This window comes from Salmo trutta, chromosome 12 (genome assembly GCF_901001165.1).
Source record: "Salmo trutta chromosome 12, fSalTru1.1, whole genome shotgun sequence".
Classification (NCBI taxonomy): Eukaryota; Metazoa; Chordata; class Actinopteri; order Salmoniformes; family Salmonidae; genus Salmo; species Salmo trutta.
The window spans coordinates 22,613,017-22,627,066 of record NC_042968.1 but is presented as its reverse complement, the minus strand read 5'-3'; the positions used below and the strand labels follow the sequence as shown (position 1 = coordinate 22,627,066).

At 43.9% G+C, this 14,050-nt stretch overlaps 1 protein-coding gene across 9 annotated transcripts in view; it reads left to right on the top strand.

Annotated features, from left to right (window-relative positions):
- The first annotated feature begins 5,450 nt into the window (after positions 1 to 5,450).
- LOC115203181 (liprin-beta-2) overlaps positions 5,451 to 14,050 on the top strand; it is a 32,802-nt gene continuing 24,202 nt past the window's right edge. The window contains exons 1-5 of one of the 9 annotated variants that reach the window (XM_029767616.1): positions 5,453 to 5,897; positions 6,427 to 6,474; positions 8,610 to 8,696; positions 10,581 to 10,694; positions 13,391 to 13,522. In XM_029767616.1, the coding sequence (XP_029623476.1) occupies positions 5,850 to 5,897; positions 6,427 to 6,474; positions 8,610 to 8,696; positions 10,581 to 10,694; positions 13,391 to 13,522 (429 nt within the window). In that variant the 5' untranslated portion in view covers positions 5,453 to 5,849. Of the gene's footprint in view, positions 5,898 to 6,426; positions 6,495 to 7,173; positions 7,231 to 7,597; positions 7,694 to 8,609; positions 8,697 to 10,580; positions 10,695 to 11,473; positions 11,614 to 12,983; positions 13,059 to 13,170; positions 13,264 to 13,390; positions 13,523 to 14,050 lie in introns of those variants that run through there. The other 8 variants (XM_029767612.1, XM_029767611.1, XM_029767617.1 and 5 more) reach the window with 8 other exon arrangements.

Below are 14,050 nucleotides of genomic sequence, written 5' to 3'. Positions count from 1 at the left end.
AAACTGGAGCAGCAGCACGGCCAGGTGGACAAGGGACAGCAAGGAGTCATCAGGCCAAGTAGTCCTGAGGCGTGGTCCTAGGGCTCAGGTCCTCCGAGAGAGAAAGAAAGAATGAAAGAGAGAGAGAAAGAAAGAGAGAAAGAGAGAATTAGAGAGAGCATACTTAAATTCACAAAGGACACCGGATAAGACAGGAGAAATACTCCAGATATAACAGACTGACCCTAGCCCCCCGACACATAAACTACTGCAGCATAAATACTGGAGGCTGAGACAGGAGGGGTCAGGACACACTGTGGCCCCATCCGACGATTCCCCCAGACAGGGCCAAACAGGAAGGATATAACCCCACCCACTTTGCCAAAGCACAGCCCCCACACCACTAGAGGGATATCTTCATCCACCAACTTACCATCCTGAGACAAGGCCGAGTATAGCCCACAAAGATCTCCCCCACGGCACAACCCAAGGGGGGCGCCAACCCAGACCTGGAAGACCACGTCAGTGACTCAACCCACTCAAGTGACGCACCCCTCCTAGGGACGGCATGGAAGAACACCAATAAGCCAGTGACTCAGCCCCTGTAATAGAGTTAGAGGCAGAGAATCCCAGTGGAGAGAGGGGAACCGGCCAGGCAGAGACAGCAAGGGCGGTTCGTTGCTCCAGAGCCTTTCCGTTCACCTTCACACTCCTGGGCCAGACTACACTCAATCATAGGACCCACTGAAGAGATGAGTCTTCAGTAAAGACTTAAAGGTTGAGACCGAGTCTGCATCTCTCACATGGGTAGGCAGACCATTCCATAAAAATGGAGCTCCATAGGAGAAAGCCCTGCCTCCAGCTGTTTGCTTAGAAATTCTAAGGACAATTAGGAGGCCTGCGTCTTGTGACCGTAGTGTACGTATAGGTATGTACGGCAGGACCAAATCGGAAAGATAGGTAGGAGCAAGCCCATGTAATGCTTTGTAGGTTAGCAGTAAAACCTTGAAATCAGCCCTTGCCTTAACAGGAAGCCAGTGTAGGGAGGCTAGCACTGGAGTAATATGATCTAATTTTGGGGTTCTAGTCAGGATTCTAGCAGCCGTATTTAGCACTAACTGAAGTTTATTTAGTGCTTTATCCGGGTAGCCGGAAAGTAGAGCATTGCAGTAGTCCAGCCTAGAAGTAACAAAAGCATGGATAAATTTTTCTGCATCATTTGTGGACAGAAAGTTTCAGATTTTTGCAATGTTACGTAGATGGAAAAAAGCTGCCCTTGAAACAGTCTTGATATGTTCTTCAAAAGAGAGATCAGGGTCCAGAGTAACGCCGAGGTCCTTCACAGTTTTATTTGAGACGACTGTACAACCATCAAGATTAATTGTCAGATTTAACAGAAGATCTCTTTGTTTCTTGGGACCTAGAACAAGCAGCTTTGTTTTGTCCGAGTTTAAAAGTAGAACGTTTGCAGCCATCCACTTCCTTATGTCTGAAACACAGGCTTCTCTAGGGCAATTTTGGGGCTTCACCATGTTTCATTGAAATGTACAGCTGTGTGTCATCCGCATAGCAGTGAAATTTAAGATTATGTTTTCGAATGACATCCCCAAGAGGTAAAATATATAGTGAAAACAATAGTGGTCCTAAAACAGAACCTTGAGGACACCGAAATTTACAGTTGATTTTTCAGAGGACAGACCATTCACAGAGACAAACTGATATCTTTTCGACAGATAAGATCTAAACCAGGCCAGAACTTGTCCATGTAGACCCATTTGGGTTTCCAATCTCTCCAAAAGAATGTGGTGATCGATTGTATCAAATGCAGCACTAAGATCTAGGAGCACGAGGACAGATGCAGAGCCTCAGTTTGACATCATTAATAGGTCATTTACCACCTTCACAAGTGCAGTTTCAGTGCTATGATGGGGTCTAAAACCAGACTGAAGCGTTTCGTATACATTGTTTGTCTTCAGGAAGGCAGTGAGTTGCTGCGCAACAGCCATTTCTAACATTTTTGAGAGGAATGGAAGATTCGAAATAGGCTGATAGTTTTTTGTATTTTCTGGGTCAAGGTTTGGCTTTTTCAAGAGAGGCTTTATTACTGCCACTTTTAGTGAGTTTGGTACACATCTGGTGGATAGAGAGACGTTTATTATGTTCAACATATGAGGGCCAAGCACAGGAAGCAGCTCTTTCACTAGTTTAGTTAGAATAGGGTCCAGTATGCAGCTTGAAGGTTTAGAGGCCATGATTATTTTCATCAGTGTGTCAAGAGATATAGTACTGAAACACTTCAGTGTCTCCCTTGATCCTAGATCCTGGCAGAGTTGTGAAGACTCAGGACAACGGAGCTTTGGAGGAATACGCAGATTTAAAGAGGAGTCCGTAATTTGCTTTCTAATGATCATGATCTTTTCCTCAAAGAAGTTCATGAATTTATTACCGCTGAAGTGAAAGCCATCCTCTCTTGGGGAATGCTGCTTTTTAGTTAGCTTTGCGACAGTATCAATAATACATTTCGGATTGTTCTTTTTTTCCTCAATTAAGTTGGAAAAATAGGATGATCGAGCAGCAGTGAGCGCTCTTCGATACTGCACGGTACTGTCTTTCCAAGCTAGTCGGAAGACTTCCAGTTTGGTGTGGCGCCATTTCCGTTCCAATTTTCTGGAAGCTTGCATCAGAGCTCGTGTATTTTCTGTATACCAGGGAGCTAGTTTCTTATGACAAATGTTTTTAGTTTTTAGGGGTGCAACTGCCTCTAGGGTATTGCGCAAAGTTGAATTGAGTTCCTCAGTTAGGTGGTTAACTGATTTTTGTCCTCTGATGTCCTTGGGTTGGCAGAGGGAGTCTGGAAGGGCATCAAGGAATCTTTGGGTTGTCTGAGAATTTATAGCACGACTTTTGATGGTCCTTGTTTGGGGTCTGAGCAGATTATTTGTTGCGATTGCAAACGTAATAAAATGGTGGTCCGATAGTCCAGGATTATGAGGAAAAACATTAAGATCCACAACATTTATTCCACAGGACAAAACTAGGTCCAGAGTATGACTGTGGCAGTGAGTAGGTCCAGAGATATGTTGGACAAAACCCACTGAGTCGATGATGGCTCCGAAAGCCTTTTGGAGTGGGTCTGTGGACTTTTCCATGTGAATATTAAAGTCACCAAAAATTCGAATATTATCTGCTGTGACTACAATGTCCGATAGGAATTCAGGGAACTCAGTGAGGAACGCTGTATATGGCCCAGGAGGCCTGTAAACAGTAGCTATAAAAAGTGATTGAGTAGGCTGCATAGATTTCATGACTAGAAGCTCAAAAGACGAAAACGTCGTTGTTGTTTTTTTTTGTAAATTGAAATTTGCTATCATAAATGTTAGCAACACCTCCACCTTTGCGGGATGCACGGGGGATATGGTCACTAGTGTAACCAGGAGGTGAGGCCTCATTTAACACAGTCAATTCATCAGCCTTAAGCCATGTTTCAGTCAGGCCAATCACATCAAGATTATGATCAGTGATTAGTTCATTGACTTTAACTGCCTTTGAAGTGAGGGATCTAACATGAAGTAGCCCTATTTTGAGATGTGAGGTATCACGATCTCTTTCAATAATGGCAGGAATGGAGGAGGTCTTTATTCTAGTGAGATTGCTAAGGCGAACACCGCCATGTTTAGTTTTGCCCAACCTAGGTCGAGGCACAGACACGGTCTCAATGGGGATAGCTGAGCTGACTACACTGACTGTGCTAGTGGCAGACTCCACTAAGCTGGCAGGCTGACTAACAGCCTGCTGCCTGGCCTGCACCTTATTTCATTGCGAAGATAGAGGAGTTAGAGCCCTGTCTATGTTCGTAGATAAGATGAGAGCACCCCTCCAGCTAGGATGGAGTCCGTCACTCCTCAACAGGCCAGGCTTGGGGGAGGAGTTTGTGGGTGTCCCAGAAAGAGGGACAATTATCTACAAATTCTATCTTTTGGGAGGGGCAGAAAACAGTTTTCAACCAGCGATTGAGTTGTGAGACTCTGCTGTAGAGCTCATCACTCCCCCTAACTGGGAGGGGGACAGAGACAATTACTCGATGCCGACACATCTTTCTAGCTGATTTACACGCTGAAGCTATGTTGCGCTTGGTGACCTCTGACTGTTTCATCCTAACATCGTTGGTGCCGACGTGGATAACAATATCTCTATACTCTCTACACTCGCCAATTTTAGCTTTAGCCAGCACCATCTTCAGATTAGCCTTAACGTCGGTAGCCCTGCCCCCTGGTAAACAGTGTATGATCGCTGGATGATTTGTTTTAAGTCTAATACTGCGGGTAATGGAGTCGCCAATGACTAGGGTTTTCAATTTGTCAGAGCTAACGGTGGGAAAATTTGGCGTCTCAGACCCCGGAACGGGAGGAGTAGAGACCAGAGAAGGCTCGGTCTCTGACTGCGACTCGCTGCTTAATGGGGAGAACTGGTTGAAAGTTTCTGTCGGCTGAATGAGCGACACCGGTTGAGCATTCCGTCAGCATTTCCCTCCAGAAGCCATGAGAAAGTTGTCCGGCTGCGGGGACCGTGTGAGGGGATTTATACTAACGTTACTATCTGTACTTACTGGTGGCACAGATGCTGTTTCATCCTTTCCTACACTGAAATTACCCTTGCCTAACGATTGCGTCTGAAGCTGGGCTTGCAGCACAGCTATCCTCGCCGTAAGGCGATCGTTCTCCTGTATATTATGAGTACAGCGACTGCAATTAGAAGGCATCATGTTAATGTTACTTAGCTTCGGCTGTTGGAGGTCCTGACGAACCATGTCCAGATAAAACGTCCGGAGTGAAAAAGTTGAATGAAAAAAAGTTGAGTGAGGGAAAAACTAAAAATATAAACGGTAATTAAAAAGTAAAAACCATAAAGTTGTCAGGTAGCAAAGTTAGGTTGGCAACAAAATCGCACAGCAGCACGTAAACAAGTCTGCAAGTTGTGACCGGAAATTACGTAAAAAACCTCCCTCTTCTTCCTCCTCACCTACCCTCCATCCCTCTCTTCACGCCTATTTAATCTCCTATTTCTCTTCCTTCTCCCCCTCCTCTCTGTCTACCTACCATTCCTGGTCTGTACCACATCTGTGACAAGCATGTGTTGCAGAATGCTCCCTCTCTCCGTGCCCCTTTAGAGAGATCACAAAAGTAGCTACATCGAGGGGTACTTCAGAGAGAGAGGGGGGGTAGAGCCAAAAAGAACAAAGTGATAATGTTTGTGTATGAGACGGAGAGGTAGAGGCATAAAAAGAGAGAGACAGACAGAAAGCGAGAGAAAGAGAGAGAGAGAGTGTTTGTGTGTGTGTGTGTGTGTGTGTGTGTGTGTGTGTGTGTGTGTGTGTGTGTGTGTGTGTGTGTGTGTGTGCGTGAGAGAAAGAGAATAAGAGAGAGAGAGGGGAGGAAAAAAGGGAGAAGAAAGGGAAGGAGAGGAGCCAGCTGGCGTTGTCTGAGTCGTAGAGCTGCAGTCTGATATTAGTGACTAGCCACTTCTCAGCCTGCCTCTATCTGGGCTCCAAACCACACTGCCAGGGTCGGACCCAGACACAGCACACCATAGGGTCCCCACTACAGTCTCTCTGCAGCAAGAGAGAGGGAAGGAGGGGAAGAGGAAGAAGATAGAAGGATTCAGGGAGATTAACAGTGATATAGTATCTTTCTTTCTGAGCTCTACTTTATTAATCACTTTCTTTTCTCTCTCTCTCTCTCTCTCTCTCTCTCTCTCTCTCGCTCTCTGTCTCTCTCTCTCTCTGTGTGTGTGGAGCCTCATTGCCTTGCCAGGATAAGTTGCCGTGTAGAGTTTGAGGAAGGAAATAGTCAAAGCTACAATGGGCCAACAGAATGGAGTATAACATAGATTTCTATAAGCATTTTGCCTGGCTGAAAAAGGTAAGAGACTTCTTGAGGTTTCACTTTCATGCATTTACCCTGCTTATACATCTGTACTGCATCTGTATAGAGGAATCTGGTTATTGTTATTGTCCACAGACAGTGAAATACCTTGCATACTGGAGATGCACATGGAGAAAGACTTGTGTTGTGGAGTTGCTCATTGTAACACAGTTAGAAACATTGATACAGACTCACCTGTTTTTACCGTAAGCTGGAAAGTTGTGCGTCATACTGCCCTAAAAAGCAAAAAGGCAGTAACTGCTCATAGCGTGAAACTGAGAAAAATGGCTTTTATTTACCTTGGTTTCACAGTAACTTTATGCAGTTACTGCTAGCATGACCCCCATTTTCTCCAAAACACAATACAATAGAGGCAGGATACTAGTCCACATGATTAAGCATGTATTTAATGTTGCAAAAATGACATGAACTAATTTTCGACTAAATGAGCAGTTACTGCCTTTTTGCTTGGTAGGGCAGCATAGTACTCACCTTTTCTGTTGTCTGTAATTTCTCACCTTCACAGAACAAGGCCGGTATAGGGAAAAGCCTGGGAATTGTTGAAGAACAACAGGTAGCATTCAATAAAACATGGTAACCAGCTTTCTGGAAAACACTTTGAACTCTCATTTCACATTGACATTTTAGTCATTAAGCAGACGTTCTTATCTACTTACAGTAGTGAGAGCATACATTTCCATACCTTGTTTATTATCTTGTTCGTACTGGTCCCCCATGGGAATCCAACCCTGGCATCTACCAACTGAGCCACACGGGACCCAACTCTCCCTGTGTTTCTTTACTGAACAGGAATAATATCATATTTTACTTATATAAGTTTAGTTCATTTTTATTTTTACAGGGACAGTGCACATTAATCAACGATTCAGTAAAAGCGTCGGTTTTAGCCAGCCGGCTAATTTTCAACCGCAGTCCCTGGGCAGGTTCTTAAAACAATTACAATACAGACAAACAATGAGCAGTGAGTACATGCAGAGCAACATAGAACAATAGCACAAAAAGCAACAAAACAAAATATATAAAAGCAACAGTGTTTCCACACCTCACATGCTACAGACAACATGGAAAGCGGCAATACACAGCTGGGGATTATGTTCACAAGTCTGATTGGCCTTTAACCATTTCTTTTTTTTTTGTGAAGGTGGGATAGGTGGTGCAGTTATGTGTGTCTGATGGCAGTGGGTTCCAGACATGGGAAGCTCTCACAGAGAAAACAGATTGACTAAAGCTGCTTTTCCTTAAGGGAACTATATCCATAACTCTGCAGTCGATTATGATTGGATGAGCTTCTACATAGCCTTCATACATGGTACGATAACAGGAAAACTTGATTTCCGTATGGTTCAATTAGCAATATGGCTAATCTGTCAATCCATCTGTTGAGGAACTTTTACTGAATTTCAGTGAAGAATGTGTAGGCTAATCTGAGTCTGTGGCTGAATGGATGTTATCTAGGATAGCAGGAAAACATTTAAACGAGTCACTAAATGGGAACCAGATCTGGTATGGTGAGCTTGTGCACCAGGCTTAACCTGTTTTACGGTCCCTGCGGCCAATCAGCAATCAAGGTCCCAGTGACCAATCACCAATTAGGGGCAGGAAACATGTGTCGGGAGAAGTGCATACTGGGATGCGTGAAAGATAAACACCAGACAGGTCAAGAGGTCATAGTACCTGAGGAGAATAGATGAATGGATGGGCAACGTGTTTTCACTTCAGACTTTGTCCTTTCTCTAGGAGGTCCAGTACAGGAAGCCCCTGAAATAGACCTGGTAGGACTAGACTGGATTTAGTTACGATCAGCCCATTCCTGAATTCTCCTTCACCATCTTGTTGTCATTAGGGAGACTTGATTAACTCTTTGCTGGCTGGTACCATCTGGACCTCGTTGTTACGGGTTAACTTGGACACAAAATGGCCTGATAGATGATTATATACGAAGTCTCTTTCTTTCTCTTTTACCAAACTGACTTGCTTATTTGGACTTGTTTACAGGATGTTTATGTTGCGCAGAAATGTGTCATTTGCAGCACTTGAAATAGCTGAAGAGAGAAGGCATTTGCAAATTATATTGTTCAAAAGATATATGGCTATATGCATACTTTGTCTTCTTTTTCCTATGACTCTTGAAGGAAGTTAAACACCAGCCACATGCTGTGGATTCTGAATCTTCAACAGTTAGATCTGAAGAGTATTCTTACATAGTCTATTCTTACATAGTCCTCACAGTCGCTGTGCCACAAACGTTCCATGGTTGTGGTTTTAAAAAGTCTGGATTTCTCAGAAATTTGCTCTAATTTTGTTTCATTCTTTATATGAACGGCTAAGCCATTATTTAGGAAGGCCCGAGGTCTTGCACACTTGGTCGAGAAGCAAATATCAAATTCTTAGAATACTAAAAGGTTCAACATCATTTGATGAAAGCTTAAGAAGCATAAACCTCTTACAGAATTTCACACTCACGACCTTCTCATTCCACGGCCACAATAGGTTATTTAAAATGTGATACCAGTGCTGTGTGTGTGTGTGTGTGTGTGTGTGTGTTCTTGTTGTTCTCTCCAGAGTCTGAGCTTTCATTTCAGAGAGCCCTGGTTCATGGTAGAGCTGACACTGTGGGTAACTCCTCTCACTTCACAGTTGTATTTGTACTGACCACAAATTGACCAGTAACTGACCGCTCCTCTGTAGGTAAACCAGCGGTCCCCTGTGAACGGCGAGACTTACCAAGAACGGTTGACACGCTTAGAGGGAGACAAAGAGTCCCTTGTCCTCCAGGTAAGATTACCTTATGGCATAAACAATGCATGCATGTGTCTGTTTTGCATTTGTGTGTTTGTATGGGAGAGAATAGTGTGTTTCGCTGCACATTGGCATATATAAAAGAGTTGTGTAATGGATATGCCCTTCACCTACAGAAATTATTATTTAAATTCAGCTGAAGTTGAATCCCCCGAGTTGAATATGAGCCTAGTGATATACATGAGGATACATTACACTGCATTGGCCCCCTTATGTATCAGTCATAAGAGAGGGAGGAAGAGAGAGAGAGATGGAGGGGGAGAGAGAAAGAGACAGAGAAACAGAGAGAGTTGAATATGAGCCTACTGCAATACAAGAGGATACATTACACTGCATTGGCCCCTTGGTGCCCTCTATAAAATATAAACAGTAGTAGCTCTATCATGTATCAGTCATAAGAAAGGAAGGGAGAGAGAAAGAGGGAGAGGAAGTGAGAAAGAGGGAGGGAGATAGAAAGAGAGGGTGGCAGAGAGAGAGAGGCAGAGAGATATATATATATGAGAGAGAGGGGGGGTGCTAATCCAGTGGTTTGCCTTAATTGCAGTGTAGTTGTTTTGTTGTCAACAAGGGTTAGGTACAAGGGAGGTACTTCTTGTGTGTGTGTGTGTGTGTGTGTGTGTGTGTGTGTGTGTGTGTGTGTGTGTGTGTGTGTGTGTGTGTGTGTGTGTGTGTGTGTGTGTGTGTGTGTGTGTGTGTGTGTGTGTGTGTGTGTGTGTGTGTGTGTGTGTGTGTGTGTACACTAGTTCTCAGTGCTGTTGTGTAAGGGCTTTTCTGCAGTCAGGTCCAGACTTGCTGGCTACAACACACCTCTGTTTGTTGGCAGATGTGATGTCTTGTTGTTGCGTATAGGTCTCATGTACACACTAACGCGTTCCTCCACTAAACTCCACCTGATTGGCTGGTTGAGCCCTGCCTTTTGTAACTGATTGGCTCTTTCGCTAGTTTGTTTTCTCAACAGCTTTATCGATATCATGAGTAGTGCAGAGCCGGCCTGATGGGCTGAACTGAGAAAAACTCCTGTCCTTCATTCAGCTTTGGAAATATGTGCACTGTTTAATCTGGCAGTGTGAAGTGTATATCAATTAAGGAGCTGATATGTTGTGAAATGGATGGCAGGCAAAGAGAGGTGATTTTAATGACTTTGAGAAAGTGTATGTGGTTGTTGGGGTTAGATAACTTCCCAGGTCTGAAGGAGTAAAGGGTGGAGCCAGGAAGGGGGGAAGAAGGGAGGGAGGGAGGGAGGGAGGGAGGGAGAAAGAGAGTGTGGGAATGAAGGATGAACAAATCAAATCAAATCAAATCAAATTTATTTATATAGCCCTTCGTACATCAGCTGAAATCTCAAAGTGCTGTACAGAAACCCAGCCTAAAACCCCAAACAGCAAGCAATGCATGTGAAAGAAGCACGGTGGCTGGGAAAAACTCCCTAGGAAAAACTCCTGAGAAAGGCCAAAAACCTAGGAAGAAACCTAGAGAGGAACCAGGCTATGAGGGGTGGCCAGTCCTCTTCTGGCTGTGCCAGGTGGATATTATAACAGAACATGGTCAAGATGTTAAAATGTTCGTAAATGACCAGCATGGTCAAATAATAATAATCATAGTAATTGTCGAGGGTGCAACAAGCACGTCCGGTGAACAGGTCAGGGTTCCGTAGCCGCAGGCAGAACAGTTGAAACTGGAGCAGCAGCATGGCCAGGTGGACTGGGGACAGCAAGGAGTCATCATGCCAGGTAGTCCTGAGGCCCTCTTGAAGAGGGTTGACAACATTGAAAGGAGGGGTCAGAAATGTTGAAGTATTGAGTTTCTCCTCCATTCCCCCCCCCCCCCCCCCCCCCCCCACACACACACACACACACACAGGTGAGCGTTCTGACGGACCAGGTGGAAGCTCAGGGAGTAAAGATCAGTGATCTGGAAAGTTCCCTGGAGGAACACCAACACAAGCTAGACTCTACAGAAGAGATGCTGAGGCAGGTAAGGACCTCACACACTGGTCCTCTTCCATTCATACAAACCTTTGAACCTCAACCTTATTCACAGTCTCAGTTTAGACTGGCTTCGGTATGATATCAACTTCCTCGTTTTGTGTGGTTATCAGGTTCACTTCCGTATCTTCCCGTTTCTATTGAAATTGGGATCTGAAAGTCTGCATCACAGCAGCACAACTATTATGCCTTCTCCCTTAGACTGACAACATGACATTTGCTTTATGTATGACTAGAATACTTTAAAATAATGCATGTGTGAGCAGGGAACATCCAAAGCTTTCATCTACTACTTTGTATTTTAAGACTAGCACACATCCATGGCAAAAATACTCCTCATACAATAGTCTTATATTCAGTCCACTAGCAGACTAGATTTAGACATGCTCTGTCTCCTAGTAGACTGTCTAGACATGCTGAGTCTCATGGTAGACTGCCTCCTAGAGAGTCCAGCTTCCCAGGAGGAAATTCCTCCCAGGGATTCCAGTGAGCCGGGCTCTAGATCTCTGACAACCCAAATATTTAGTGTGGTCTGTTCCCATCCAGGACTGATTCTTGGAGTGCAGCGGCCGTCTGCTCTGGTAGGTTTGTTCATGGTGCTCCGCTCTAGGGCTGGTCTGTCTGGGCAGGTGTGCACAGGATCGGGAGTGTAGTCGGTCACACCCCTTACCACCCAGATGAGGTCAGACACATCGCCTCAGGCTGAGAGAGAGCGAGAGAGCGAGAAAAGGGGGAGTGCTCTGTCATCAGTAGAGGTGGTGTGTCCATGTCTTCCACTCCTGTGTGGTGAAGTAGAGTTCAAACTCAGTCAGAATCAAGGATCCTCTTTACAACTAAGCTAAGATAACTTCATGACAGCAACATGCATGAAAAGGACTATCGTCAGTCCATACAAACTGGAAACTGAGGTAGGACAAACTTAGCATACTAGTAAGCGTTTTTGCTACAGTATATCATTCTTCCAAGGAGAGGCTTTCAACTGCTCCAAAGTTCCCCTGAAAAAATTCTGTATACTAGGCAGTCTTTGTTAGACTGTCTTTAAATGCCTTCAATGCATTTCATTTGGTAGCCATTGCAAAATTCGATTCTGTTGCAAAAAGTTTATTAAACAGAAGCAAAATAAATGAAATGGGGAGGGACCTACCTGCATTTGTCCAAAAGATACGTTTGTTTTGCTCCGTTTGTTTCCATTCAAGGATCCAACCCTTTTTTACAATTTTCACCTAAAATGACATACCTAGCTCAGGACCTGAAGCAAGGATATGCATACTTTGAAGTTTGTGGAAATGTGAAAATGTAGGAGAACAGCTATAGATCTGGTAAAAATATATTTTTTATTGTACCATCTTTGAAATGCAAGAGAAAGGCCATTGTTATTCTAGCCGAGGCGCAATTTAGATTTTGGCCACTAGATGGCAGCAGTGTATGTGCAAAGTTTTAGACTGATCCAATGAACCGTTGTATATCTGTTCAAAATGATGTATGGAGACTGCCCAAATGTGCCTAATTGGTTTATTAATACATTTAAGTTCATAATTGTGCACTCTCCTCAAACAATAGCATGGTATTATTTCACTGTAATAGCTAATGTAAATTGGCCAGTGCAGTTAGATTAACAAGAATTGAAGCTTTCTACCCATATCAGATATGTCTATGTCCTGGGATTTTTTTTGCTACTTACAACCTCATGCTAATCACATTAACCTACATTAGCTCAACCGTCCCACAGGGGAGACACCAATCCCGTAGAGGTTAAACGGTAAACCGTTTCCATAATGAATACACCCCAGGTTAACTCTGTACAGCAGGGTTGTTCTGAAGGGCCGGGTTTGTTTCCTTGAGACGTGGTCATTATGAGGCTTTGGACCTGAGCCGCAAATCTCTTACTAGTGACACAGCTCTAATATTTTCCATGTGCACTCTCCCAGAAACCTCTCAGAAAACAAACCCTTTTCTCTTCAAAACAGCTACATTTTTAAATGCCCATGGTTGGACTGCCTCAGTGCTTCCGATATTTTCTTTGGACCTTTCTTAGGCTGTGTTTACACAGGCAGCCCAATTCTGATATTTTTTTCACTAATTGGTCTTTTGACCAATCACATCAGATCTTTTCACATCAGCACTGTTTCAGAGCTGCTCTGATTGGTCAAAATCCCAATTAGTGAAAAAAATATCAGAATTGGGCAGCCTCTGAGACTTTGCACCTGCCTGAACTCAACCTAATTAGCATTTCAGTGAAATAGGGACTTTCAAAGCAGACAGTTTTTCTGATAAAGAGGGATAATTAGTGGACCAAGCAAGGTCCTAATCAGCATCATATTTGATTTATAGCAATCCTCATTTAAATAGGAAGGCACGTGCTGAGCCTCTACAGTATTTCTAGTTGTTGTTGTATGGGAACTGTGCAGGATTCTGTGGGCTCTTTCACGCTCTTCTCTGCATGCGTTGTACTCGTGTGTCTGCCTGTGAGAGGGGCAGTAAAAATAGTGCCCAGAGGCTGTGTATATTTAGCCGTGTAGACAGCGTCTGACTTTGAGAGAACTGAACAGAGCTAGACGGTAGCTTCTTTAGTGTCCAGTGTAAAAGTTCTGTTTGGGCTTGGTGTGGTTGTACTAGTGTATCTAATGGTGTATGTCTGTGTCCATTTGCATGATTGGTGTTAACACGTGTCTCTCCTGGTGGCAGGAGCTCCTTAGCAGGACGTCACTGGAGAGTCAGAAGTTGGATCTGATGGGAGAGGTGTCTTACCTGAAACTGAAACTGGTGGACATGGAGGAGAAACAGATTCATGGAGTAGAGAGGAAGCATAAAGCAGAGGTAAGGACACAGACACACAAATGGGGGGTGATGAGTATAATCCTAAACTTATGTATGACTGAGGCGGTTAGAGTTGAGTCCCTGAGACAGACTGTACTGTAGCAAGACTGATTACTTTTTATATTTTATTTTTTTAGAATGAGTTTATACATGTATAGGGAAGCTGAATTATTTCACTTCTCTAAGGGGGTTTGTTTCACATCCCTTGTGATACTTCGATTTAGTGAAGTGAGATTTGCTCGGAAATGACAGGAGTGCATGTACAAGTCCTGATACAACAGTGCTGCTGACTTTATGACAAACATACTCTAAAGACAGAGTAAAATGTACTCCACCCTCTTCCTGGACTACCTAGGAATGAAACTACTCTCCATGGAGTCATGGCTCTGTGTTTTAGTTCAACCTGAAATGTATGTTTGCTTAAGCCCATATGGTATGTTGGGTTACCTACACCCATCACCACATGAAGGTAAGGTCCAACATTTTTCCTCAGAACTACTGCAAAACCTGATCCATTACTGTATGTAG